The sequence below is a fragment of the Rhinolophus hipposideros genome (assembly GCF_964194185.1).
Source record: "Rhinolophus hipposideros genome assembly, chromosome: 15".
Classification (NCBI taxonomy): domain Eukaryota; kingdom Metazoa; phylum Chordata; class Mammalia; order Chiroptera; family Rhinolophidae; genus Rhinolophus; species Rhinolophus hipposideros.
The window spans coordinates 13131577-13157230 of record NC_138061.1 but is presented as its reverse complement, the minus strand read 5'-3'; the positions used below and the strand labels follow the sequence as shown (position 1 = coordinate 13157230).

At 36.4% G+C, this 25654-nt stretch overlaps 1 protein-coding gene across 1 annotated transcript in view; it reads left to right on the top strand.

Annotated features, from left to right (window-relative positions):
• TRUB1 (TruB pseudouridine synthase family member 1) overlaps nucleotides 1–19765 on the top strand; it is a 33830-nt gene extending 14065 nt beyond the window's left edge. The window contains exons 4-8 of the mRNA XM_081074981.1: nucleotides 4693–4774; nucleotides 13269–13341; nucleotides 14640–14779; nucleotides 16817–16873; nucleotides 17626–19765. Of these exons, the coding sequence (XP_080931107.1) occupies nucleotides 4693–4774; nucleotides 13269–13341; nucleotides 14640–14779; nucleotides 16817–16873; nucleotides 17626–17885 (612 nt within the window). The 3' untranslated portion in view covers nucleotides 17886–19765. The remainder of the gene's footprint in view (nucleotides 1–4692; nucleotides 4775–13268; nucleotides 13342–14639; nucleotides 14780–16816; nucleotides 16874–17625) is intronic.
• Nucleotides 19766–25654: the final 5889 nt, after the last annotated feature.

Below are 25654 nucleotides of genomic sequence, written 5' to 3'. Positions count from 1 at the left end.
TCAGAGTACGATTTACGAGGAGGGTCTTTCCTTGTCTTCTTCATTAGCTTCGTCTCCATCTTATGGAAAGCTTTGCTCTGCCACTGAGCATGTTGCTCCCGTCATTTTCCCTTTTGGGATTACGTGTGTAATGTGTATAACATGCAGCTAGGTTTCCGTGCAGTGCTTTTATACAGAAGTTGCTCGGTAAGTGCTGTTATTACTATCCCTAAGTGTTTCACTAATCCCCAAATCTCTCTCGCTTGAGTTCTAGGCCTGCTGGATCTCTAACGTCATGTTCCACAGACACCTGACATTTATTTTATCCAAGCAGGTTCTGTTGGAAATCTTGAATACAGCTAATTTCATTCCTTTCATTCCTTTCTGTGATTTCTGGTGGCCTGAGCAAAGCATGGCACTCAACAGAAAAAGGAAGCATGCCAGCTCTTTAAGGGAGCGACAGTTTCTCTGGGCATCCAAATCAGAAAGAAATTTCTCACAGTCAGGACTATTGAATGACAGATAGGTGGTGGTACTCAAAAATAGTTTTCTAACACGTGTAGCTCTACAGAACTATAGCAAGTGAAATGATTCTGAGAGAAGTTAGGCCAGTGGGTCCCTTTGACCTCACTGGATCTAAGCATGGAATGTAGGTCACCTGGGAAAAGGCAGTGCATACATAGCCAGGCCCTCTACTGTCTCCCCTAAACTACACTTTCTTTGCGCCAGTCATTGGGCAGAGCTGGATAGCAGGTGTACTTTGAAGCAACAGACTTTGATGAGATTTTGAGTATTGATTAAGTTTCTATGTTGCTGATTAAAGTTGGTTACTCATGTGTGCTGTAGAAACCGGATGAGCAAATGCAAGAGCTGATGTTCTGTTATGAAATCAGTGACGCCATATAAAGACTCTCACTAGCATTTTCCAGACACAAGGCTACTCCCCTATCTGTGTGGAGACATACCATAATAATACCTATATGTAAAGCCAGCATTTCCTCAGAAACAGCTTTGTGTGCCCTGCAAGTGTTATCACTGGGGTGTACAGACATTTCTACCCTGGATGTATTCGAAGGACATCAATGTACCCCAAGAACACAGAAGCATTTTTAGAGCAACCAGTCAATGTTAACTCTAAAGTATGACTTGAGTAATACTCCCACGAAACTTAGCCAACTGTCTACGATTTGAGCATCTCTAATCCACTTTCTCCAGAAGTTAGTCCAATTTTTACCTTTTCTTTACATTTAATAATCTTAACATTTCGTAAGTACTGCACTGAAAATTTTGAAGGGCTTACACTTATGAACTGTATAAAGCTACTCCTTTTTAATGAAGACATTCAAAGATACACGTTTTTGATTTGGTGAGGTTTTTTTTGTTTGTTTGTAAATGTTCTTCCTTATTCTAAATAATATTCCTTTGTCGGTTTGTGAAACTTTGAATCACAAGCTTTCAAAATCAAACTTCAGAAAAAGCGGTTGCCTAGTGAAGGTGGAAATGGTTATGTACACTTTCTGTAATACAAACATTTTCCTTTCTCCTAAAGAGTAGAGAACCGATTTGCTTTTAAAGTTATCTAGTTATTATCTGCTGTGGGGTTCAGGGAGCTTGAAGATGAGTGAAGTAGAGTAATAGTAGTATCACTGAGAAACCATGAATCCCTAAGAGCACACTGTTAGAAGGAAACGTCTTTAAAAATTCCAGAGGACTTCCATTTGTTGTAGTGGAATTATATTGCAATGAATACATTAATAGATATACACCATGGAGAATAAACAACTCTGAAAACACTGTCTTTGTGTAGAATTTAGGCCAGTGTAAAGTATCTTAAACCCCGTAAGATAAAAAGGTAGGATTGTATATACACATTCCCATGTCTCTTTTCTTCTATCCCATAACTTCTTGGTGGTGAGGCTTTGTTTCAGCTGCAGGCTTAACTATCTGGGTGGGTTTTCCTAAGTAGTTTGCGGATCATTAAATAGAATTGAAAGGTAATTATAGCTAGATTCCAAGACAAGGGAAAACTAGCAATCAACTATGATTTAGATCCATAGTTCGTAGATGATGGACCCGAGACTCCTGAGGCTTTTTCAGCGTTTCTGTTGAAGGCAAAACTATTTTCATAGCGTTGCCTTTTTTTTACTTGCAATCTTACAAGTACACAGTGGGGTTTTTCAGAGGTTACCTGATGAACAGTGTTGTCATGGCTCTGAGGGCTAAAGGAATGTGTATGTGTGTATTAGTGTTTTAAACGTTTTTCAGTTTTAATTTCTAATACAGTAAATACTGACAGATAGAACCCATGTGAAAAGAAATTGTGCCAGCGTTTCTTAGAAACTTTCATGTATGTATAGGGGTTCTGAAACCCCAGTGTTTGAGAACTGCCAGTTTAGGTACATTTCCCCTAAAAAGAATCCAGCATGTGGCCAGATTCGGTATAACTGCTGAACCTAGCATGGTTTGAAACGTGGCGGGTGTAACCTATATGTCCAAAACTATGGTGAAATGCGAAGAATTGTACACATAGGAACTTCTCCAGCATTGTTGATGGGATTTTTCCATCTAGTAAGAAACAGGAGAAGGACAATGCAAAATCCAACGTAACAGTTTATTATTTGGGAAGATAAGGAAAACAGTGAACAACTGTAGGTAATGGTGTGCCAAGCAATACGGCATGAGCACTCAGTAGGATGAGCTACTGGGAACAGACGTTATCTGTTGTCCCCCTCATACCCTTCCCCTCCGCAGGCTGCTGTCATTGATGCCTCAGCCTGTTCCACGGGACCTACAGGCAGGGCACTCGGTAGTATACGTATGTATCTCTCACAAGTACATAGGAGAACTCTGTATATTCACATCCTTAAGAAACATAACTGAACGCATGAGCATACTGAGTGAGTGAATGAATATCTGATAATCATGCGCATAATGAGTGAATGAATATCTGATGTTGGTTTGATAGAGGCCTTCATTCTTTTTATGTAAGAAACTTGTATTGAGCACCTACTCTTAGCTATGCTCTGGGCATGGCTGAGTGGAAGTTGTGGTGCATTAACAGGGCAGCTTTGAAAGGTGAACCAGTCTGAGCCTTAGAGAAGAGAGGGAGCTCCAAGCCAGGGAAGTACGACATGCGGAGGCTCCAAGGCCGGGGACACCCGTAGTTCAGAGACTAGAATGAGCATTCCTACTTGGGAAGCACTGTCAGGTTCCCGGTTAAGACCTGTTACGTAGCAGAACAGTGAAAACACACTGATGGCGTAGCATACTGGATGATTGCGTTGTGTTTTTCTCATGCCACTGGACAGATGAAAATAAAAAGCAGAAGATAAAAATCAGAGAGAGCATTTGTCCTTTTACTGTTCCATATGGGAACTCAGTGTAACCGGATGAGTCACTCTAACCATTGTTACTGTGACTCATTCTTTATCATTTTAAAAAATAATACTATTGTTTTCCATTGCTTACCAGGGCGAGGTACTGTGGCTCTAAACTTTCCTTCTTTTCGGGAGGTACTGTTATTTCCCCATTTTAAGATAAAGGAAAGGAGGCTCCAGCAGGAAAGACTAAAACTTCAGTACTTTACCAGTTGTGGGGGAGGGAGGATTTAAATGTTTGAGTCTGTGCTCTTGCCACTTACCTGCTGTACTTCTCAAGGTTGATTTTTCCAGAATATAGAAGCAGGAGTGGGGCGTTGCAGGTGATGAGACCGAATGTTTAGTTACAAGAAACTAATTTTTGTCAATTTAATGAAAAATTTAAAGAAGTTAATTCAAATACATTGGAACGTTCCCTTTTATGTTGTATTTGTAAAAAAGAAAATTCTGAGCTATATAACAGAAGATGATTTCATCAGAGGGCACTGAGGCTGATATAAAATGTCTGCTTATGATAATTTGAAATTTTAATATTTTTTTCACTTTTGTCTCCCGTCCTTTACTAGCATAATAAGCTTGTCATTAATAAGCTCTTATTTGAGCTTCCTCTTTTAAAAACGGCTCACAATACTACAGATTATTTTCAGTGGGAATCATATTCCTTGCATTTTTCTCACTATTTCATGTGATACTGAAAATTTGAATTTGACCATATGAGAGGAGTATAAAGAAGTAGTACAGCGTGCCCCGAGATAAGAAGTAAAACAATCCCCAGTTAACTCGGAATGCTCTAATTCTTCACATGATCGGTTCTTAGAAGCGACTTTCTTCCTTTCAGAGAGTTACGTATTTAGCTTTTGTTTAAATGCATAATCAAGTCACAAAGAATACTCTGAGTATTTCTTATAAAAAAGAGTAAAAGGATTTATTTTTAAATTAATGTTAACTGTATGTGTGGTAAAATTGTTGAATCTTGTGATGGCCATGTAGGGGTATATTGTACCATTCTCTTTTTTCTCATAAACATATTTAATAATTTTCCTTCAAAATCAAAACTGGTCTTAGAAATTGGTTTGCAATTACAATATGCTTATAAGCTATAATTATCAATAAAGTCAGACTTGACTGTCATATTGGATGGTGTGGGAAGTCTATGAATGTTCTTCAATTTAAACACGTGCTTCCCAGATATTAAAAACTAGCAAAACACTTGCAGTCTATTATTTTTGCCTTTATTTTGTATTGAGTTGGTAGTATTAGTAAAATTCTGTGTGAATTTCATAACAGTTTTCTCTGCCTTATGGCCTATACTTCTCCCTTGTTTGTCTTCCTCTAGAGGTACATTGCCATTGGAGAGCTGGGGAAAGCCACTGACACGCTAGATTCTACAGGAAGAATAACAGAAGAAAAACCTTACGGTATGAAGTTCATGTCATACACTTTTTTAACATTTAGAGAAAGTTTCTGTAAATCCAGAATTTTAAAATGAATTTCTTACTTGGTGTGACCAGTGATTTTAGTTTTCTGTTACATTTCTTTACATTAATAAGATTGCAAATGGTTTATCACGTTGTTGTTTCTTTGGTATTAGTTTGTTAATGAAGATTTATTTTAATTGCCTCTTTTCCTATATCCAATATTTTTCAGAATTCTTCCAAATCCCTTTCCAAAAAACATTTGCAGCTAGGATTTAGGGCATTTTTCCTAGTAAAAAAGAAACAAAGCAGAGAGACTTGTTAGATTTTTACCTGTGTCTTGCTATTTTTTGTTTGTTTATTTTACAATTATTTCTTCATTGTTGAAATAAATGTACGAGGTTCAGTGCTTTAAAACTAATCATGTGTCTTTGCCTTTGGAGTATGTAAAGATACGACAAAGGGAAAGCTTTTTGTCTGGAACTAAGGCAGAACTCACTGGGCCCACCTTAATTTTTCTACTGTTCCTTTCTTCACTACTTTAAGGAAGGATAGATAAATGAAATGGTTTCCTAGCAACTCCCACAGTGCTCATGCTATTTATAATAGCATGTAGCGGTAGCATTTTTGTACAGTCAGTTCATCTATACTATGATGTCATCAATTGTGAATTATTTGTAGGCTTTTGGGGTTGGATTTTTGCCTGTTTAATGTTACCTCTTCTTAACTTAGGGGCAGGCAGTCCAGCACCTGGCTCTCCTGTGGTTTTGTGTTGAGTGTCCTCACTGTATGTTTCATATTGCCCCAGGACTGAGATCCGCCTTTTTTCCTTGTGTATAGTAGCTTTACTTGACCTGTTAATATTTAGTTATACGTAGCTAGTCTCTTACTTGATTAATTAGGCAATATAATCCCCAAAAATTCCCTGATTGATTTTGAGTCTTTTTAAAAATAGGTGTTGAATTATCCTTGAAATTATGATTATTAGAAAGTAATTGCAGACGCTCACTTAAGGAAAACCCAACCATGATCTTCAACCAGAAGATTTTTAAGATTAAAGAGGCACTGGCAAATGGAAGTGTATGTCAATACACATATAATGAGAAGAATGGTGAAGGAGTAGAATTGGTGGGTAGTGAGGAAGAGGGCGTTGTCAACCATGACCCAGGTTTGGGGGTTTTAAAACTGGTTATATGGTGGTACAATTCATTGAGTAGGGGGTGCTGGAAGAGGACCAGGGGGGTGAAAATGCTTAAACATGCCCTTCTTTCCTCCCCTTAAGCATTTTGGAATTTTAAAAAACTACTCTGTACTGTGTAATTTGTAATATTATTTATCTTAAAGAAAGCTTCATTTGTTAAAAATCATTTCATTAAGATGTTGAAATAAATCATGGAGAAACTAACTTGATTTAGACCCTAAAAAGGAGAGCTCCCTATAGTTGATTAATTAGTATTTGTAGTTCCAGAAAATGAGAGCTCAGAGAATTTTGCTGATTGACATGATTTTTCTGTGTGATTTCAGTGAGTGAGGAAATGTTTATTATCTGTTCAAGCTGCACTAGCAGGTACAAGGGGAATATAAATAAGTATACATCCTCGCTTGTGTCCTTAAGGAACTTCTGTCTAATGGAGAACGAGGAAGGACCTAGGTGCTCAACACTCTGAGACCTAATACGGAGACCTAAAACCAATGTTTTATAAAGCCTTCCTTACTGTCCTGAAATTAAATTCAGAGATACTCTAATTTACCTACACATTTAAAAAAAAATGTAATGCAGTAAATGGAATATAATGAAGAAATAAAAGTAATTTCTAATAAAAAGGTACATTGATATGTAAATGCACAGGTATTACTACACTCAAAGTCTTAATGACGTAGTCAGGTGTGTACACTTACAGATAAATCATTGTCAATGCACAAGCACAGAGGCAGACTGATACAGGTGTGTTGTGTTGATGACAGTCCTGGCAAATCTAGTATATGAAAAATAGTACAAAAAACACTGTGTTTACATAGAAAATGGAGTTGGGTTCTAGCCACAGGTCATTCTAAACAAACTTTTCACCCATGTAAATATCTGGCAGACATCCAAAAGTCAGGTAGTACACAGGACAATTCACTGTGCTATACCATCTTGCAAGTTGCAGGATACCTAGCATCCCTGGTCCTCATCTATTAAGTGCTGCTATCGTTGCCACTCCACCCAATCACTGTAACAGTAAAAAAATGCAGTTCTTAATTGACCTGTTGGGAACGACTGACATGGATAAAGTAACTAAGGGTATATGCAGTAAATGGCAAATGAATGCGCTTAGGTCATTTTTGTCCTATCGAGACAAATACTATTTTCAGCCATTTTTTCAGATAGCTGATAGTTAGCTCAGAGGAGTAAGAAAACACGTGTCTGGCTCAGTAGACTCAAAATTCAAATGCTATTAATAGGGCCCTTTGCCTTATTCTCCTTCATAACACCTTCTGTTACTCCTAAGTAGCGTTTTTCACCCTTTCTGAGTATGTATTTGCACGTTAATTCCTAAGCTGTGAGGCTGACACCATGTCTCTTTGGGTCCTCACTGTACTCTTGGTGTCTAGAACAGTGTGTGGCGTGTAGAATAAAACATTTAGTATATGAGTAAGTCAGATGGGTGATAGAGGCACTCACAAAGAAGGTGACCGCCAGTCACATCACAGGAAAAGCAAAGCATCTTTCTACCTTCTGCTGTTGTTTTCTCGTCCACATCTAGGTAGTAAGTCTCAAGTACAATTGCTAGTGTCTCTAAGGACATGTCTTCATTGTGCCCATCGGTTCTCCACAGAGCTCAGGACACTAGGGCCATGGCTTCCCAGGCTGTCTTAGATGTGGGCCGAGCTTCTGCGAAGGCCTAACTGCTTCTGAGATGGGACTGGATTTTCCTCTCTCTTGTGGCTTTTTTATCGGTATCTCATGCTAATCCTCTGTCCGAAACACAACCCCATCCCGTAGTCCCAAGACACAGTGTTCCCAAGGTCTTCTCCAGTGGTGTAGCGAATGTCGAAGGGAGCGGCTGCTCTTGGGCTGTGGTCTGGCTGCCCACTCTGCCTGGACGAAGCTGAAGAATTGAATTGGGTGTCAAATTGTGATTTCAATAAATAGGGTACACTGTACTAGGGCTAGTGTGTTGTCTGGTATCAATCCTCTTATGGTGCCTTTTCTTTGTATTTAAACCTTTATATTATAAAGTATTACACAAATAAAGAAAAGTGAAGAAATCAAAGATTCCTAGAAACCCCTCTCATGCCCCATTCCAGTCACAACTCCAAAGATTACTGTTCAAACTTCCAACACTATGGTGATAGTTCTAAAACAATAGTAGAGTTTTGCCTATTTTTGCACTTGGTACAAATGGAGTTAAACAATATGTATTCGTGTCTGGATCCTTCCACTTACTGTATTTGTGAGATTCATCTATTTTGTTACATGTATCAGTATTCTGGACTTTTTTAAATTGCTGTGTATTATGTGTGTACACACACGTTTGTGTACACACACACACACACACACTCTTCTATTGATGTAGTCGGGGTTGACGGAGTTGGCCTTTATGGACAGAGCTGCTATGTGTGTTTTGTACATGTCTTTTGGTAGATATACGAACTCATCTCTCTTGGGTATCGTACACCCAAATGGAATTGCTGGCTCATAGGGTAAGTGTGTATTTTACTGTATTAGAAATGATCCGTTTTCAAAGCGTTTGTATAACTTTGCATTTCCACCAGGAATAAATAAGTGTTCCATTCGCCTCAGATCCTTGGCAACCCACGGTATTGACAGTGTTTTTAATTTTGGCCATTCTGTGTAGTGATATCTCATTGTAGTTTTAATTTAATTACTAATGAGATTCAGCACTTTATTACATGTTTTTTGGCTCCTTAGTCATCTTCTTTTGTGTATTTCCCAGGTCTCTTGCTCAGTTTTTGGTCTTTGAGTTTTTTCTTTCCCTATTGAGTTATCTTTTTAAAAAAGAATTTTTGATTTAAGATCTTTATATACTTCGGATATGTGCTCTTCTTTTGGTTATGTTCATTGTGGGTATCTTCTCTTACTTTGTGGCTTGTCTTTACGGCTCTTCAGTGTGTCTTTTCGAAAACAGAAGTTCTTAGTTTTAATTTAGTCCAATTTATCAAGTCTTTTTCCTTTATGGTTAGTCCTTTTGGTACCCAGTTTAAAATAACCTTTCCTACCCCAAAAGCATGAAGATATTTTTTTTATTTTCTAGAAGCTTTATTGCTTTGCCTTTCACATTACATCTACAGTCCACCTTTTTCTTTTTCTTTCATATGTGGATATCCAGTTAGCCCAGCACATTTCCTCGCCTCTGTGGTCACAAATCGAGCACCATATAGGCATTGGTTTGTTTGAAATCTTTTGTTACATTGGTCTGTGTGTCTATCCTCATGCAAATACCAAACTATCTTAATTGCTATAGTTTTAGAATAAGTCTTGATATGTGAAAGAGCAAGTTTTCCTATCTTATTTCTTACAGATTTTTTTCTATAGGTTTTTTTTTGTAGCTTTCTTATCAAAGTAAGGAAGTTGTGTTCTATACCTAATTTGCTGTGTGTTTTTTTAATCATGAGCAGACATTGACTTTTATCAAATATTTATTCTATATCTATTGATTTTTGTCCTTATTCAAATATGAAGCTAACTTTCCATTTCTGGAATAAACCAAAATTGATTATAATATGTTATTCTTTCTATAAATTGTTGGGTTTAGTTTAGGATTTTTGCATCCTTGCCTATAAGTGTGATTTCCTTGTATTTTTCCTTTCTCCTGATGCCCTTGACTGACTCTGATATCAAAGTGATGCTGACCCCATAAAGTGGGTGGGAGAGTAGTCTCTGTTGTTTTCTATTCTCTGGAAGAATTAGTATCTGATGGGCATTATTTCTTTTACTACTGTTTGGTAGAATTTACTGGTAGACATTTGGAGTTTTCTGTGTTAGGAGGGTTTTCAAACACGGATTGGATTTCTTTACTGCAGAACTTAATATTTGTTTATTTCTTATATCATGATAAATAATTTTCCCCTACGAATTTGTTCATTTCATCTAAATTTTCAAAGTTGTTCATTATATTCTTTCATGACCTTTTTATTTTGAATTAGTAATACCAGACTTAGAGAAAAGTTGCAAAAATAGAGCCATATTTTTTGTAATTTTCAATGTATAGAACTTTCACTTTTTTTCACAGTAATCAGATCTTTCACTTATTTTTGATGCTTATAATAGCATCATTTTGATGCTCTTATGAATTGGTTTAAAAAAATTTTCAATTTCTGATAGTTCATTGCTAGTACATAGAAATGGAGTTGATTTTTGTATACTGATCTTATGTCTTTCAACGTTGCTAAGCTCATTAATTCTAGTCGCTTTTGTGTAGATTTCTTGTTAGGGTGGGTCTCAAGTAGATTGTTTTCCAGGTCTAGATTAGCCCTACGCCTAAGACATGACTTTCCTGGAATCTCTGTCGAATGTCTTGGGCATTCAGCAGTTTCTTCATTCCAGATGGTTGGAATTCAAACATCTTTCAGCCTTGGAAGAGCTTTGGTAGCAGTTCTTTGGTTAATTTTGTGGTAATTCACTGTACGTACATGCAGCTTGGAATGTAGCCGAAGTCTCCAGTGGACCCCTATAGACTTCTTTCTGTGTAGTTCTCTCAAATTCCAGCTGCTGCTGCTTCCCCAGAGTCTTATTTCTGTTCAGTGAGATCACAGTGCTTTGGAATTCCCTTCCCTGCACCCCAGTTCAGAAAGTACCTCCAAGCGAAAGCAAGGGATCGTGGGCCTCGCCTTGTTTCTTTCGCTGCTGTCAGGGATTACAGTGCTTGCTGTCTGTTGTCTAACGTTCGAAAACGGTTGTTTATTACATTTTTTCCAGTTAAACAGCTGCTTATGGTGGCAGAGCTTGTCCAGTAACAGTTGCTCTGTCATGGCTGAATATTGTTTTTAACTCCATTGGATTGTTTTTACTTCATAGTTCAGTTAAGTACCAACTCATGTTGTCAGTTCCCTGGAAGAGTCAATAAATTTTAAGCAAATAATAATGTGTAACATGAACTTGTATATGTTAATTTTATGAAAATAACTTAAAAAAATAATTTCAAATGAATACTGTCTCATGGTTGATTTATTCATTTGGGAAACAAAGAATAACTACCCAAATCCTATGGCACTTACATCCATCTTCTTTTACCAAATGTAATTCTTACAGCTAGTTATGGGATATACTTGCTTTGGAAATTTTAGTCCCCATTTCTTTTTAAATCCTATGCAAGTAGAGTCTTTATTCTTATAGACAATTATTATTATTTGGATTGGACTACCATCATGTTTTAGATATAGCCAGTGTGCTTCACTGCATGTTCATGTAGTGAATACAACATTTATTACATTCAGTTTTTATTCTAAAATATGATGTCCACTTTTATTATAAAATAACTTGCTGCATAGGCTTTATGTTAGTGATTCAAACATCACGTGAAAGATTGGCCTGCGTCACTTCTAACGTCCTTTAGACCTTGAGATCTTTTACTCCTCAGCAAATTAAACTCAGCAAGAATGTCTTGAGTGCCATCGTAACTGTGTACATTATATAAGAAGAAAAACACGCTTTGCTTTTAAGGAACTTAGAATTTCCTTGGTGAGATAATACCTGTATATAATCCTAGGTAACAGTTAAAAACTGTATGATTAATTACAGAATGAACAGCACAAAGCATAAATGCCTGAGATGTTAAGTCAGAGAAAGAGACAGCGTGGCAGACATAGAATGAGAAAGAGCATGTCTTGTCATCTTGTGTGGGGGAATCGCAGTGAAAGAGAGCCATCGAAGCAGGACAAAGGAATATACATTTTCAGGAATGTCAGTAAAGAGACCAGCCTAACAGTAGAAAGCTGTTTGGTCTTATTTTCAAAATGCGTGGCTAAGTTATGAGCTGTTGCAATTTTATCCACAATGGTATTTCTTGCAGCACTTGTCAGTATGGTGGTAGAATTGGTTGTCTAGATTTGTCAGTTTTGCATAACTAAGGTGCTACCAGTAATTATGTTTTAATGTTGCAGAAGAGTAACATTTTTCATGGAAAAATCCTCATCTGTATCATGAGCTACATCTGTTTGAAAAAACAGTATGAACAGAATAGCCATCTGAGATCTGTCTTTTGGGAGCTGCTAGGTGTTGGAGAAATTCTTTTCAGTTCTACAGCTCTTCTCTGTTTGAGTCTAGTAGATTCTGGTCTTTTGTTCATGTTTAGCTTGTAAGGATCAAAGTCACAGTGAGGTTAAGACTGTCTTGCTGTGTTGGTATTGAAACCTGGGCACAGTATTCCATGCTGTCTTTTAATTTTTCTTCTGGTGATAGAACAGGAATCCAAAGCACATTAATTAGTTTTTGTTAATATTGTTGAAATGAAATCAAATGTAATATGTATATATTAGAATAAAGTTTAAATTTCCTACAAATTTCCTACTGTGACCTAAACAAGTTATAGAATATGTCTATAATCTAGTTTATTATTGAATATGAAATATGTATAGTCATCTGTAAGTATAAAAATCCCAAATGTTTAATTTCAGTGTTATAATTTTCTGTTGTTAAAATTATAGAACTGTACATTAATATTACATCATTTTTTTTGAAAGAGTGTCAAACAAAAGCTGAAAATATGACCAAGTACCAGATATTAAAAGTTGTATTTATGTTTTCATTCAAATTTTCTAAAATCGTTTTTAAAAATGCTTAGTAATCATGCTAAAATCCTTGCTATATATATTTTCTTTTTGCACCGGCTTATTTTTGAGACAAAAGTCAGACTCCTGACTGAGAGTGTTCATTTAAAAGAACAGAGAAATTTCAAGAGCAGTGAAGGGAGGGAAGGAGACAGATAAATACAACTTCAGTTGGGGATAAAATTGAATGTGGCTGTGTAAAATTTATGCCACACCATAGAACAGTTTTGAAACCTATCGGGTAAAATTTTAAATGTGCTTAATATTTGATAATCTTCAATACTGCATTATATACAATATTTGATGCCTGGAGAAACTTAGAAAAGAACTTACGGGTTTTTTTCTACTTTCTGATCACCTCATTTTTGATCACTGCAGGACCATTTCTGCAGCTAATGCAACTTTTTTCTCAGTTCTTCTAAAGGCCATACATAGTAAGAACTCACTGATATAAGATGATTGAATCACTTTTATTGGAGAAAAAATTGAAGCAAAGGAATTTAGTCTTAATATTAGACTATATAAGACTTTCTCCTCCTTTTATCTCACTAATGTATATTTTATTCATTTCAACAAGATAGAATTTGGCCTATAAAACATACACTATAGTACATGTTTTGTTGGAAAAAAATTTTTTAATGAATTTTCAGAGCTTTCAGTGCTGTGAAAATAGCACATGTATTTCTATGATTGTTTTAGTGTCACTTTTTTCCACTTTTGGCAGATAAAATAACACAAGAAGATATTGAAGGCATTTTACAGAAATTTACTGGGAATATAATGCAGGTACCTCCCCTGTAAGTTGAACTACTGAATTTGAATAAATGTTTAATTCTGTTTTCCAATGATTAACATCACTTGAATGAAAAAAAAAAACAAAAACGGTCTTCTTTTTGTGTTGTGGTGAGACAGGTTTGAAATCTGACATAGCAAATGTCACGTAAAGGCGATTTGGACAGGATGCAGCACTTCTCACGTTTTCTAAGAGGTAGTGGGATGTTGTCTCCTCTGTCCTTGGATATTGCCACAGCCTGACGTCTATTCTAGTGTTTATCAGTTTTTCTGATTCCATCTACAAGACATCAGGGCAGTTCTGGAGCACAGAGATGTCACTTTTCCCAGAATTGCCGTGAAGGGACCCGTCCAGTCTAGTATGAGTGTCAGAGTTGTAATTCAGTCTAGTTAGCACTTCCTTTCAGTGTTGGGACCATGCCTTTTGGGCCCAGAATCTTACGCTTCCCAATTCTCTGCAACAGATGAGAGTTATAACTTACTAAAAGTATGAGAATATTGATTTACCACATAACCACATTTTTTGTGCACATTACTATTTCAAGCAAATTGCTTTTTTTTTTTTCTTAATGGCTGAATGGCTATTAGATCTGTCAGGATAAGTTACTGGCAATTCTTTTAGAATTTATTTTGTATTAAAGAATTTATTTTTTTCAACACTGAAATAGCTATGGGGAAATGTTTCTTCATAATTTTGCCTCACATGTAAAGATTCAAAAGTTTTAGCGGGATACGAATAAACATTACTTTGGAGCATTATTATTAAAATAAATTCAACATATTCATATTTATTTATAAGAAATGTTTTAGAATCTTCTCTGTGATTGTTCCAAGGATTTTGTGACCTAGTGCAATTTTGTCACACAAAGCTAAGATCTGTTAAGACCATTATTTGCTCATTTGGTTTTTAGAAACATTTTGGTAACTTTTCATATCAAAATGAATATTATTGGAATGGAAATTGTTTCAGGGAAATGTAGCTGAGATGACTGAAGCCTTAACCCAGAATGAGGACTTGAGACGTGAACAGGCCATCTCTAGGAAGGTGGCTGAAGAAGAAAATAAGATTGCTTATCAGTGCCAGATTGAGCTATAGTACATTAGTCTCAAAGCTATTTAGGAAAGCTATTCCTGATGCAATTGTGGAGTAGATTAAAAGGGAAAAAAAAAAAAAAAAAAACTAGTTCATTTTTTGGAAGGATTTTCCATTTAAAGGGCTGCTAGTTATCCTTTCCCCACTGTAATCTGGAATTATTCTCCCTCATTCTTTCTTAATTCTTCTCTCCCTCTCTTATTTTGTAAGCTATTCTGCATTAAAGAAAGATGGACAGAGACTTTCAACTTTGATGAAGAGAGGTGAAGTAGTAGAAGCAAAGCCTGCCAGGCCAGTTACTGTGTACAGTCTCTCCCTTCAAAAATTCCAGCCACCATTTTTCACATTAGGTAAGATAGAGAAATTTGAAATCATTTGTATTTACAGGTACCTTTATTTTGTATTTGGCTGCTTTTGTGTGATTTTAATGGATCCCTGGCATATTGGAGAGTTCTAAAAATTTGAGTTTAAGGAAGGTTCAGATTTGTTAATACCTTTTTGATAACACATTTAATGAGAATACCTACACGTGTAGGTTCAGAAATGCCTTCCTAAGTAGGCTGAGTGTTTCTATACATTGTATTACATTATCTTACGATAAACTTGTAACATGACTTAGATCTCTACAGAGAAAGAGTAGGTAAGAAGTATACATTTTCAGAATTTTACGTTTTGTTTCTTGTTTTCCTGTGGATACTAGTTCCCCCATTTTGGCTACATCTGATAGTTTACATTCAGTTTTAAAATTCATATTAATTTGTTCTTTTAAAACAAAGCATTTTTAGTATTAAACAAGAGATCTAAGAGTGGAGTGATTTTATTTTTCCTGCCGCCTTTGTTACCTGCAAATTATTGCTAAAGATCATGAAAATCTGGAAATAATACACAAGGCAGAAATATATTCTTGGACATGGTAAATTTTAATGCAGGTTATCAATTTGAATTTATCTATAATCCACACTTGAACTAAATTTAAAAAATAAAACGTTTGCTTTGATTGTTTGGAAATTTTATGATCTCCCAGTTGTGGAAAGTAGTAGCTGACACCCTGAACATATAAGAGCTGTATGTAGTTCGTCTGAATTCTTACGCTCCCTTAAATTGACCCTACTCTTAATTTCTCATGCATACTAAATAGGATTCCTTTCCTAAGTAATTTCTCAAAACCTTTTTTCCTAAACTTTGTTGCTTTGGCATATTATCTATTGTGTATTAAGTTCCTGTAAAATGCGTTTTTTGTACAATTGAAAAAAAAGTCACTCCTTTCCTTTAGTTTTCTGATTCTAAAATGTTTGACAAATAGTGAGAAAAACATGCCGGAAGATATTTTGTTCCATTCCATGAAAATGCAGCAGCTGAGTTGGCACAGTAGGTAATATCCATGAAAGTTAGAAAAACTCAAATTTTCCCAATTGCATTTACGCTGTGAATACATTATTTTATTTACTGGAGGTTATGATAGGCCAAAAGAGTTGTCTTTTCACCAGAGTAAAATATAGTGCAAGAATGTTAGCACACCTGCATTTGATCCTGGTGCTTATTTTTTTATCTCAGCCGTGGCCCCCACTCTTGAGCTAATGGGAAGAGAAAAAGACTGAAAATCCCCAGGTAGCCAGTTTTGATTGATTCCCTCAAATGGCTTTATTTGTATGATAAGACTAGAAACAGCTGGAACGTAGTCTTTTTGTGTGGAAACTCTGGATGTCTTGTGGATGCATAAAAATAATCCACATCCCTGCTCTTAACCAATAAACTTGTGTTAAGGAGAAGTTTAGATATGCATTCAGTTTGGGGACATTGTGTAATTTCAGTTATTTTATGATTTCTTTAGGAATATTTCCAAGGGAACATTCAAGTATTCTGAGCTCTCCGTGTAGTCTATTACTCCAAACATAATTCCTGTTCCTAAAAAGGGGTTTTTGTTTGTTCGTTGTATTCGTTGAGTGTAAAGATCTGAAAACGTTTTTTAAATTACAGCTCATGATAGCAAAGCTGAGATGTTTCACCATTTAAAAACCTCTTAAATGAACAAGGCATAGAAATCTGGAAATATTTTTTAAAATCTATAGCTTATGATAGCAAAGCTGAGATTTCTAACTATTTAAAACCTATTAAATGAACAAGGCTGAAGTATTAAAGTGGTGTGATTTGCCGGTTAATTTAAAATGTGTTCATGAGTTTCTGCTGTTTGCTTTCTCCACACTCTGACTTTTCAATCTCACAAACACATATGCTGCTGGATGAATAATTTATGTTTTAGCACATAAATATTTTATCACTCGGTTGTTTGCATAGTGCATTTTTACATTTGTTTAGAGGCATCATTTCTATGTAAAGCGGATTTCATAGGAGGTTAGCAATTTACCATGTCACTGTTAACATTCCAGATGTTGAATGTGGAGGAGGTTTTTATATCAGAAGCTTGGTCAGTGACATTGGCAAAGGTAAGCATAAAGATGAATTATGAATTATCATTTAGAGAGTAATATTCCTTTTTGATGGGAAGAGGGAGTTTTCTATTTGTCATTTCTCCGAGTCCTGGCCTTAGGAACTGTACTCTTGCTGCCTTCAGCTTCAGAAGCATTATAGGTTTATGGCACATAATTATCAGCATCAGCAGCTTCAGTGAAGTGTTTGAAATGGGAGAGAAGAGAAAGGAACGGAAAATGAAGATGGGAATAATGAATGTAAGGATCAACATTTTCTCAAGTACAAAATATTTTCACCCAAAGTAGGGATAAGAAAAAAGATTCATCCTTCTAAAAATTACTTTCATTAATGCAGGTCAAATTTTTTAAAAACTAGAAGCCATACCATAGTCTTACAAACAGCCAGAAAGTTGCAGTTCTGTCTCTGCCATTTGCTGGCAGTTGTGACACTGGACAGGTCATATTACGTCATCTGTGAAGTGAAAGTAATAGTTGTATCATGGGCTTGCTTCATGGGTTAAATAAGGAAAATGTGTGCAAGTTCCTTATAGCCTTTAAAGCAGTATGTAAGGTGAGTTGTTAAATATCTTGCTACTTAATCACTTCTTAATCTCAAAGCTCTTGGTTCTTATATTGGATTATTAGAGTTTTACATTTGGAATGATTTTGAGAGGTTTAATCTAGTTCTTCTGTCATTTGAAAAATTAGACTGAGAAATACTGCATCATTTATCTTGTGGACGTTCTTTTCACTTCTCGTTGCTGTAGAACTCTCTTCCTGTGCCAATGTGCTTGAGCTGACTCGAACCAAACAGGGACCATTTACACTAGAAGAGCATGCCCTTCCCGAAGACAAATGGACAATTGATGACATTGCACAGTCTCTTGAGCATTGCTCATCTCTTCTCCCAGCAGAGTTGGCACTTAAAAAATCAAAACCCGAGGAGTCTAATGAACAAGTTTTGAGCTGTGAATATATAACTCTAAATGAGACAAAGAGAGAAGATGATGTAATTAAGTCATGTTAAGATTGGCTTGGGTCATTATTTTTTGGTTGACATTTGAATCCTGTGTGCAGAACGACAAGCTCCGTGCAAAAGGCAAACAACTCTTCCTTTCCTTTTTTGGCATGAAGAAAAAGGTCCACCATTTCCAGTTTCTTTAATATACAGTTTACCTTCTATCCATTATAAACAGCCTTGCAGTTGTTCAACTCTTTGCCATGCTATGGAATGTTCTTTTCGGATGTTATTATGTTGTTAGATTGGATTCAGGAAAATCAACTTTTCTGATTTTGATCTTGCTTCAAAATCTTTTCCTGTGAAAAAGCTGAAATCTTTTTCTAATCAAAGAAAAAAGAAATATGAGCTACATGTTTTCTTTGGTGTCACAAAAGTGAATGTAAGTTAGTGTTACTTTGACTTTATTTTGGCTTCCTGGTCTCTCTATTGTATTGAAATTCTCTCTGTTTGAAAAGGCCATTATTTAACTTATGTTCATGATTATTAAGCACATTCTTTGATAAGGGTGCATTTATTTGGTAATAGCTGTGTTTGTTTAGATCTCGGACACTAATAAACTTTTATAATAAATATTTGTAATTGAACCAAATTATCGATGCTACCACTAAAGGGATGTAAACGGAAGACTAAATTTTAAATTCACTTCCACTCTCCCATTAGCGCAAAGGACAGTCCAATGGCTTATATTTTGGCAGTTATAAGATTTTTTTCCTGATATTTTCAACACAGTTGACCACCCTGTACCAAATTATAACAATTTTTCAAAAGTAAGCTAAAGAATGTATCTTCAATTAAAAATTCCTTTTTTTCTATAGTATTTATACCTTTTTATAGCACATTAATCCCAATGACATTGTTTTTTTAGTTTGCTCTTTCAAATGCTATTTATAGACCTTGTGATAGCTGCCCTGCATTTCCAGCTAATTTCTTCTGCTCTAAATATTTAAAAACAGTTGCTCTCAAACGTTTTCATTCAGACAGCCTACTGAAAGTTTCCTATCCCTCTTTAACATAATTTTGAAAGTATAATCACATTACAAAATAGTAAGTTTCATATATAATGAGTGCTTCATATTTTTGTTATGGGAAACTAATAGTGTTAGGCTGCTTCTGTGTATTGAAATGGTACAGGTTAGGGTGTGTCTTCATGCATTGCCAGCCAAGGTCCAAACAGAGGAATATTTAGGTTTTAGAAAACAACTGGGGCATTTCTGGTCTATTTCTCAACTTAAAAATTGACGTGTATAATTTACTAATGGGGAAGAAAAGAGATTATTTGAAAAGACAAGTGATTTTTTAAAACGGTAACCAGTCTTTCTCTTTCATATTGAAAACATGGAAGAAAATTTTGCCAAATGGAAAAATTATCCTTAAACCTTAACATCCCAATCCAGTGACTTCAGAATTTTAATTTTATGTTGCTATTTTTTCTTTTGTCCACATGATTGCAGTCTTAAGACACCTCTCCTTTTCAGTGGACTATTTTTTCATTTCATATTATCCTATGAAGTTAGTTTGGATAATGATTTTAATATGACTTCATATTCAGTTTATCTAAACCATTTCCTTATTGCTGAACAATTATTTCCAATTTTATTAGGATAAACTCCTGCGACTGGGATTATTAAGTGGAATAATATGAACAATTTTATCGTTCTTAATATGTTTGCCTTATTGTTTCCCTAAAGAATTGTACCATTTTAGTGTCATCGTTTGAGTATTATCAGTTCACTAAGTTTACAGCTTTGAGTGGGGGTTTTACAGCTATTGCTAATTTAATAAGTATAAGGGAGTTCAGAACTGCTCTGTTAATAATTTGCTTTTGTGTAACTTTTTCGTATACTTTGTTTATTTATATAAATAAATGTCTTAAGGGTTTCTTTATACATTTGTATGAGTTATTTATGCGGTAAACACTTGGTAGAAGTATTTTCATGACCTGTTTTTTTTTTTCAGTTTCATTTTTGCTAACTAAATAAGTAATTTTAATAATTATTACCTTTTATAGTTGTCAGATTTATGAGTATGAATAGTTAAATTTTTTTAACTTTGAAATATAAACTCTCATCAGCAGCTGAAACCGATCAAGATGGTCTTAAAATTTCAAGACTCATCCAAAAACAAATTAGTTTTCTTCCAAGAGTCTCATTGAAGTACTGTTTTTTTATTTTCATTTTAATCAAAATATTAAAGAAATATTTGTGCCTTATGTACTTCTAGGCCTAGAAACTAGGAAGTGGACTCCTTCGTGTTTGGGGCTCCCAAAATTTCATTCTAAGCCTTTAAGAATTCATTACAATATCAGTTGTTTTCATCTTAACCTACTTCTTATGCTGACTGCCTCTTCCTTCAGTACTAGGCCAAAAGTGAAACAATTCACGTTTCCTCTGAGTTTATTTCACCTCGCAATCTCAACTCTCTGATGGGTTTAAGAAGTTATCGTGCTGTTTCTTGCTATTAATATGAGATTGACATTCTCTTGAAGCTTTCTGCATGCTAAGTAGAAGCATAACCTTAAATAATGCTTTAATAGTTTTTTGCTAGCATTAGTAGTTGTGAGGGTTTTGAGGTTATTTTGTCCACTGTTTTTGCTAGAAATGGAACTCTTTGTTACCAGAGTAGTTAGATAAATTTAACTGACTTGCAACACCATAACATTGTAGCTAGTTTTATGTCCTTAGAAAGTAATCTCTTGATCCATTGACTAATGGCAAAGCATTTAATACATTAGTATTCATCTATTCAGGGTGCTTTGATTATTTTGACTTTTAATTTTTCCATTGTAACTTAAGAACATTAGGGCACAGAAAAGTAACTTTTCCCAACTTCAAATTAATGCATTAGTAAGGACACGTCTTAGAGGTCAGATATCTTAAGTCAGTAATAGTCTTTTGGTTCACATGTTGGCTATATGATCTAATGGTGACGATGAGGTGATTTTATCCCATATAATTTAAATGTGTCAACTGTCAAAGATTCATGAGCGCCTTCATGTGGGGAAACAATGTATAGCATTACAAAAGAAGTGAAGAAATCCTCCAGGCCTTTAAGCTTTCACTTACTTCAGATGGAAACTCAAGAAATGTACATATAAAAAGATACGTAGTGGTGCAAGATAATACCTGAGTAGCAGTGAGTGGTGTTGCCAAAAAGTGCTAGTGATGTTTAATGGAGCAGTAATTAATTTCTGCAAACATCTTGAGCTCCGACTGAGGACAGAAGACAGACAACATGGTGATCAGGATAGCTGAGGATAGCTGCATGGATGAGGAGAGCCTTGAACAACAGGTAACATTCCAAGAGGTAAGAGAGGAAGGAGAGCAGTTCAGGGGGTGGGAGAATAGTTCTAGCAAAGATGGCAGTGTCTAGGGCATATTCAGTCAGGAAAGAGAGGCAAGGTCTGGATGGAGAGGAACGGTCGTGGCAGTACGCAGTTGGGAGGGCAGACTGGCGTTAGTTACGTCATTTGGAGCCTTGAAAGCCAGAATTAAGTAAGGCTTTAGAGGAGGGACTGTTCTTACGGAAGCCTTCCTTTTAGGAGATTAATCTGGCAGTGTTGTATGTGGCAAGAACTGGAGAGGCAGAAAGAAGGGGCAGAGAAGCCAGTCGGAACTGGGTCTGGTGCAGTAATCGAGGATTGAGGTATTAAAAACTCCGAACTAGAGTATTATCAGATAATGGGTGTTTGAATGGACAGTTGATGGTATTCAGGGATTTATTAGACAACTGATCGCCAGGAAATTGGAGGAAGAAATGATTAGCAATAGTGGGTCAATAGTTTTTCTTAAAGGGAAGAAATCTGAATTTGGGTATGAGTAGCACGTTCTCCGGAGTTACCTATGATAGCAATGACCACCATGCTTATTCCTTTTAATAGTAGCGAGTTCCTCCGTGACCAAACAGTGAGCCTCCAAGAACCATGCCCTTTCACCTCTCTCCAAAGTGCCCGGCATATAGGAGGTTTGCTGAATTTAATCTATAGTTAGGGGTTCCCAATTATTATTTGAAATATTAAATCATGCCTATGGTTGAAAGCATGGCCTTAGTATTGTAGGTTTTCCAGGTTCTGCTTCTCATCAGCTATTAACTTTAGGCAACTTAATTAACTGTTCTGAGCCCTAGTTTCCTCATTTGTAAAATGGGGAATTTAATAGTGCCTCCATAAAATGATGAAGTCTAAATTAGATCATCTGGGTAGTGTTTAGCATGATTCTTAGAACTTAGTAAATAGTAAACAGAAGCAAATGCCACATGCCTGATTCATATATAAGAGAAGAATACATCCGAAAGTCTGATGGTTTATGGAAGCAATGTATATGTTTCAAAAATGCTTTATTAGAAATTGTTGTGGTAGGAAGAATTGAGCTGAAACAAAGAACTTCCTGACAGCAAAGATTATCAAATGGTACAATAGGATATGGATTACAAATTGAAAAAGAAATCTTTAGAGAACGTAGATTTTCACCTTTTGTATATTAGATGTCACACACACACATACACCATTAAAGTTAGTAAGCCCCTTTCATTGACATCATCTCACTTGATCTTCCAACAGTCTCCTGGAGGAGGAAGGATCAGTCTATATCTGTTATTTTGCAGAAGAGCTTGAATGGCGCTGAGTACTAGGTGACTAGCCAAGAGTCACGTAGCCCAAATGGCAGAGTTGGATTTCTGATTCCAAAAGGCTGTTTATGTCACATCTGGAGGAAAATGATCTGAAGCACAGATGTTTAGTGGGAGAAATGAAACACATGCTGTAATGCCAAAAAATAAATGGAAATAAAAGCAGAAAACAAGACATTTGTTCCTGTTATAATAGGACAGAAAATAAGACTCGTGTGGTTTGGGATTGAGCATTCAGAGAAGAGATGGGGAGTGGTTCAATTTGGGTGAGACTACTCTTGGAACACTGCATCTGGTTCTGGCTTCTCATTACTGAGCTTATGGAAACCAGCTGGATGAGTTTCAAAGAAAAGCTCCAAAATGATTAAAGGGCTGATGGCATTGATTAATAAGGAAAGACTGAAATAATTAAATATGTATAGCTCAGCTAAGCAAAGACTAAGGAAAAACAGGCTAAATGTATACAAATATTTGAAATGTGTAAACATTAAAAAGGGAGATTAATTATTTAGCATGACACATGGGGGTATACTGTGTAGTAATAGGATGGAAATTTAAGCTGAGTATAAAGAAAATGTTCCTGATAATCTATTAAGGCTATCTGTAGCATAGCCTTTCCCTAGAAGCAGTAGAAATCTCAAGCCTTATGACTTCTAAAACTTCCCTGGGAACTAGGTATTAGATGATCTTAGAGAATTAATATTAATATGTTCAGGTGTGATAATAGTATTGTGGTTACATACAAAATGTCATTTTTTTAGAGTTACCATGAAACATACGGGGAGAACAACATGATGTAAGAGATTTGCTTAAAAATACAGCAGGGAAAGGAGGCAGGAAGGAAGAAACGAAAGGAGGGAAAGAAAGAGAAAAAGGGAAGGAAGGAGGTAGGGAGAAAAGAATGAAAGAAAAGGATAGATGAAGCAAGTGTGGCAAAATGTTGGTTATGCTGAATCTGAAAGAAGGTAATATGTGAGTTCATTTCACTCTTTTATGTACGTTTGAAAACTTTCACAGTAAAAAAAAATATATTTTCCTGAACAAAGCTCAGTAGTGTATTAATCCCTGGCTTCCCTGAAGAGAAAAGCATGACTGCCACACAGGCAGACTTCTGGCTGACTCGGGCCCACGATGGTAGAGATAAATGTCTCAGTTTACTGCCTTGCTCTGGCCATGCAGATCGGGCTGGGCTGAAGGACTCTTTCTAAAACTGTAGATAGAAATTCAAGAAAACTCTTAGACTCGTGGGCCTGTAGTGGTAGCTTTAGAAGGTAGAATTTCAGAGGAGAAAGAGCAGAGAGCAGGGTTGCTGAACCATTAACAACTGACTTCTCCTGCTGACCTGTGCCTTGTTCCTGCAAAACACTGGCCATTGAGCAGAGGTCTAGGTGCCTTCAGAATGGCCAAGGCCTATTCTGTTGAATGAAGACACAGTTTCCCTTAGGAGCTTAAAAAGCAAGAAGACGGGTAATTTACAAAGTCAAGTGAAATATTTCAAACATCTATGAAGCTGAAGTTTAAAAAAAAGATTTTTTAAAACCACTTCTCTTTTAACCTCTCGTCTTGCAGGTGAATGTTTAGGGCAAGAGATTTAGGAAACAGCTGCCCTAAGTCTGCTGCTTTGTTTGTTAGAGGAATACGAACATTTTATCTGAATGTCACTGATGGCAATCAAGCGTGAACGCAGGCCCAGTAACTGAGGACCTGTCGCTTCTGAATTTCTCCCGGATGCACAACGAGGTCACAGCAAATGGCAGTTAGAGGGAGGCAGATTCTAGCTCGGTACAAGGAAGGAACCCGGAACCACTGGAGCTGTCTGAAAATGAAGCAGACGCTGAATGGTGGACAAGTTTGGCTGAGTCTATCTCATGACCAGACATCCTTTCTCCAGCCCAGGATCACTGTCTCAGCTTCGTCCCTTATCACCTCTCACCTGAGCTCTTGCAGTAGCTATAATTAGGCTTCCACACGTCCAGTCTCTTCTCTGTGTCATCATCCTGCACCTCGATTCCGAAGTGGCTGTTCTGAACGAGCTGATCACGTCATTCCTCTGTTGACATTCTTAGTTAGCATCTACAGAATAAAGTATGACAGGGACCGTTTCTTCTTTGGGGCCATATCCCTGGAGCGTCACACCTCGCCTCGCATACAGACAGTTTCCAATGAAGATGTGATTGATTGCATGACATCTCCATGCCTCCCATTCTCCTAGTTGCCTCTCTGTGCCTCTGCACTTGCTTAACCTCTACCCAGAAGGGGACTTTTTCCCCTTGTCCACTCAGCAATTTTTCAAGACTAAGAGTTTATAGCAATGTAGTCTTTTCTGATGGCCTGGCCAGAATTCATTCCTCATCTCAGTCGCCATGCACCTCATAAACGTTCATTACCATGCTTTAGCATCCCATTTTAATCATACATTTATTTGTCTTCCTCACTTTACTTGAGAGCAAAAACTACGTTTTCATCTTTATTTCCCCAGTGCCTGGCACATTCTAGATACTCAATATCATCACCTTGGAAGTCCTGATGCTGTAAGTATGGGAAGATAGGCACTCGGCAAGTTTAAGTGAGTGAAGAAAGGTGGCATTCATTTAGCACATATTTATTGACTGTTTAAAGAAGACTGCCTGGCTGGCCTGCTTTCCTGCCTGTAGTTCAAGGAGAGCATAGTTCCTAGAGTCAGAGATGTAGCTGATCTCTAAGTTAACCTTTAGCCTATCAGTGGTCCTTGAATGGGGAAATGTTTCCCCGTTTTTGTGTTTTGGGGACAGGAAAATGAGTAATGCAATGATACATGCTAGAAATATTTATTCCTCTACCCTAACCTGCCTCTCAACTTTAAGAATCTGTGAAAGAAACAAGATGATATACAACTTATCCTAATTTGTGGTAGCGTTGTTGTATATTTGTTTCCTTTTTAAGGAGGAGATAGAATTGCATTGTTTGGTTTCTTCTTCAATAAAAAGCATCTTAATATAACTAGTCTGGACATCTGTCCCATTTTCAAAAATTACAAGTTTTGATCATTGCTAAATTGTACAGATCCCAGTCTGTCTGCTCTGCATACATTTGCATTCATAAAAGCAGAAACAGACTAAAAGTCTTTCTAATGCAATCCCCTAAATGCATGAAGCGTTAGATTGCCTTCCCCC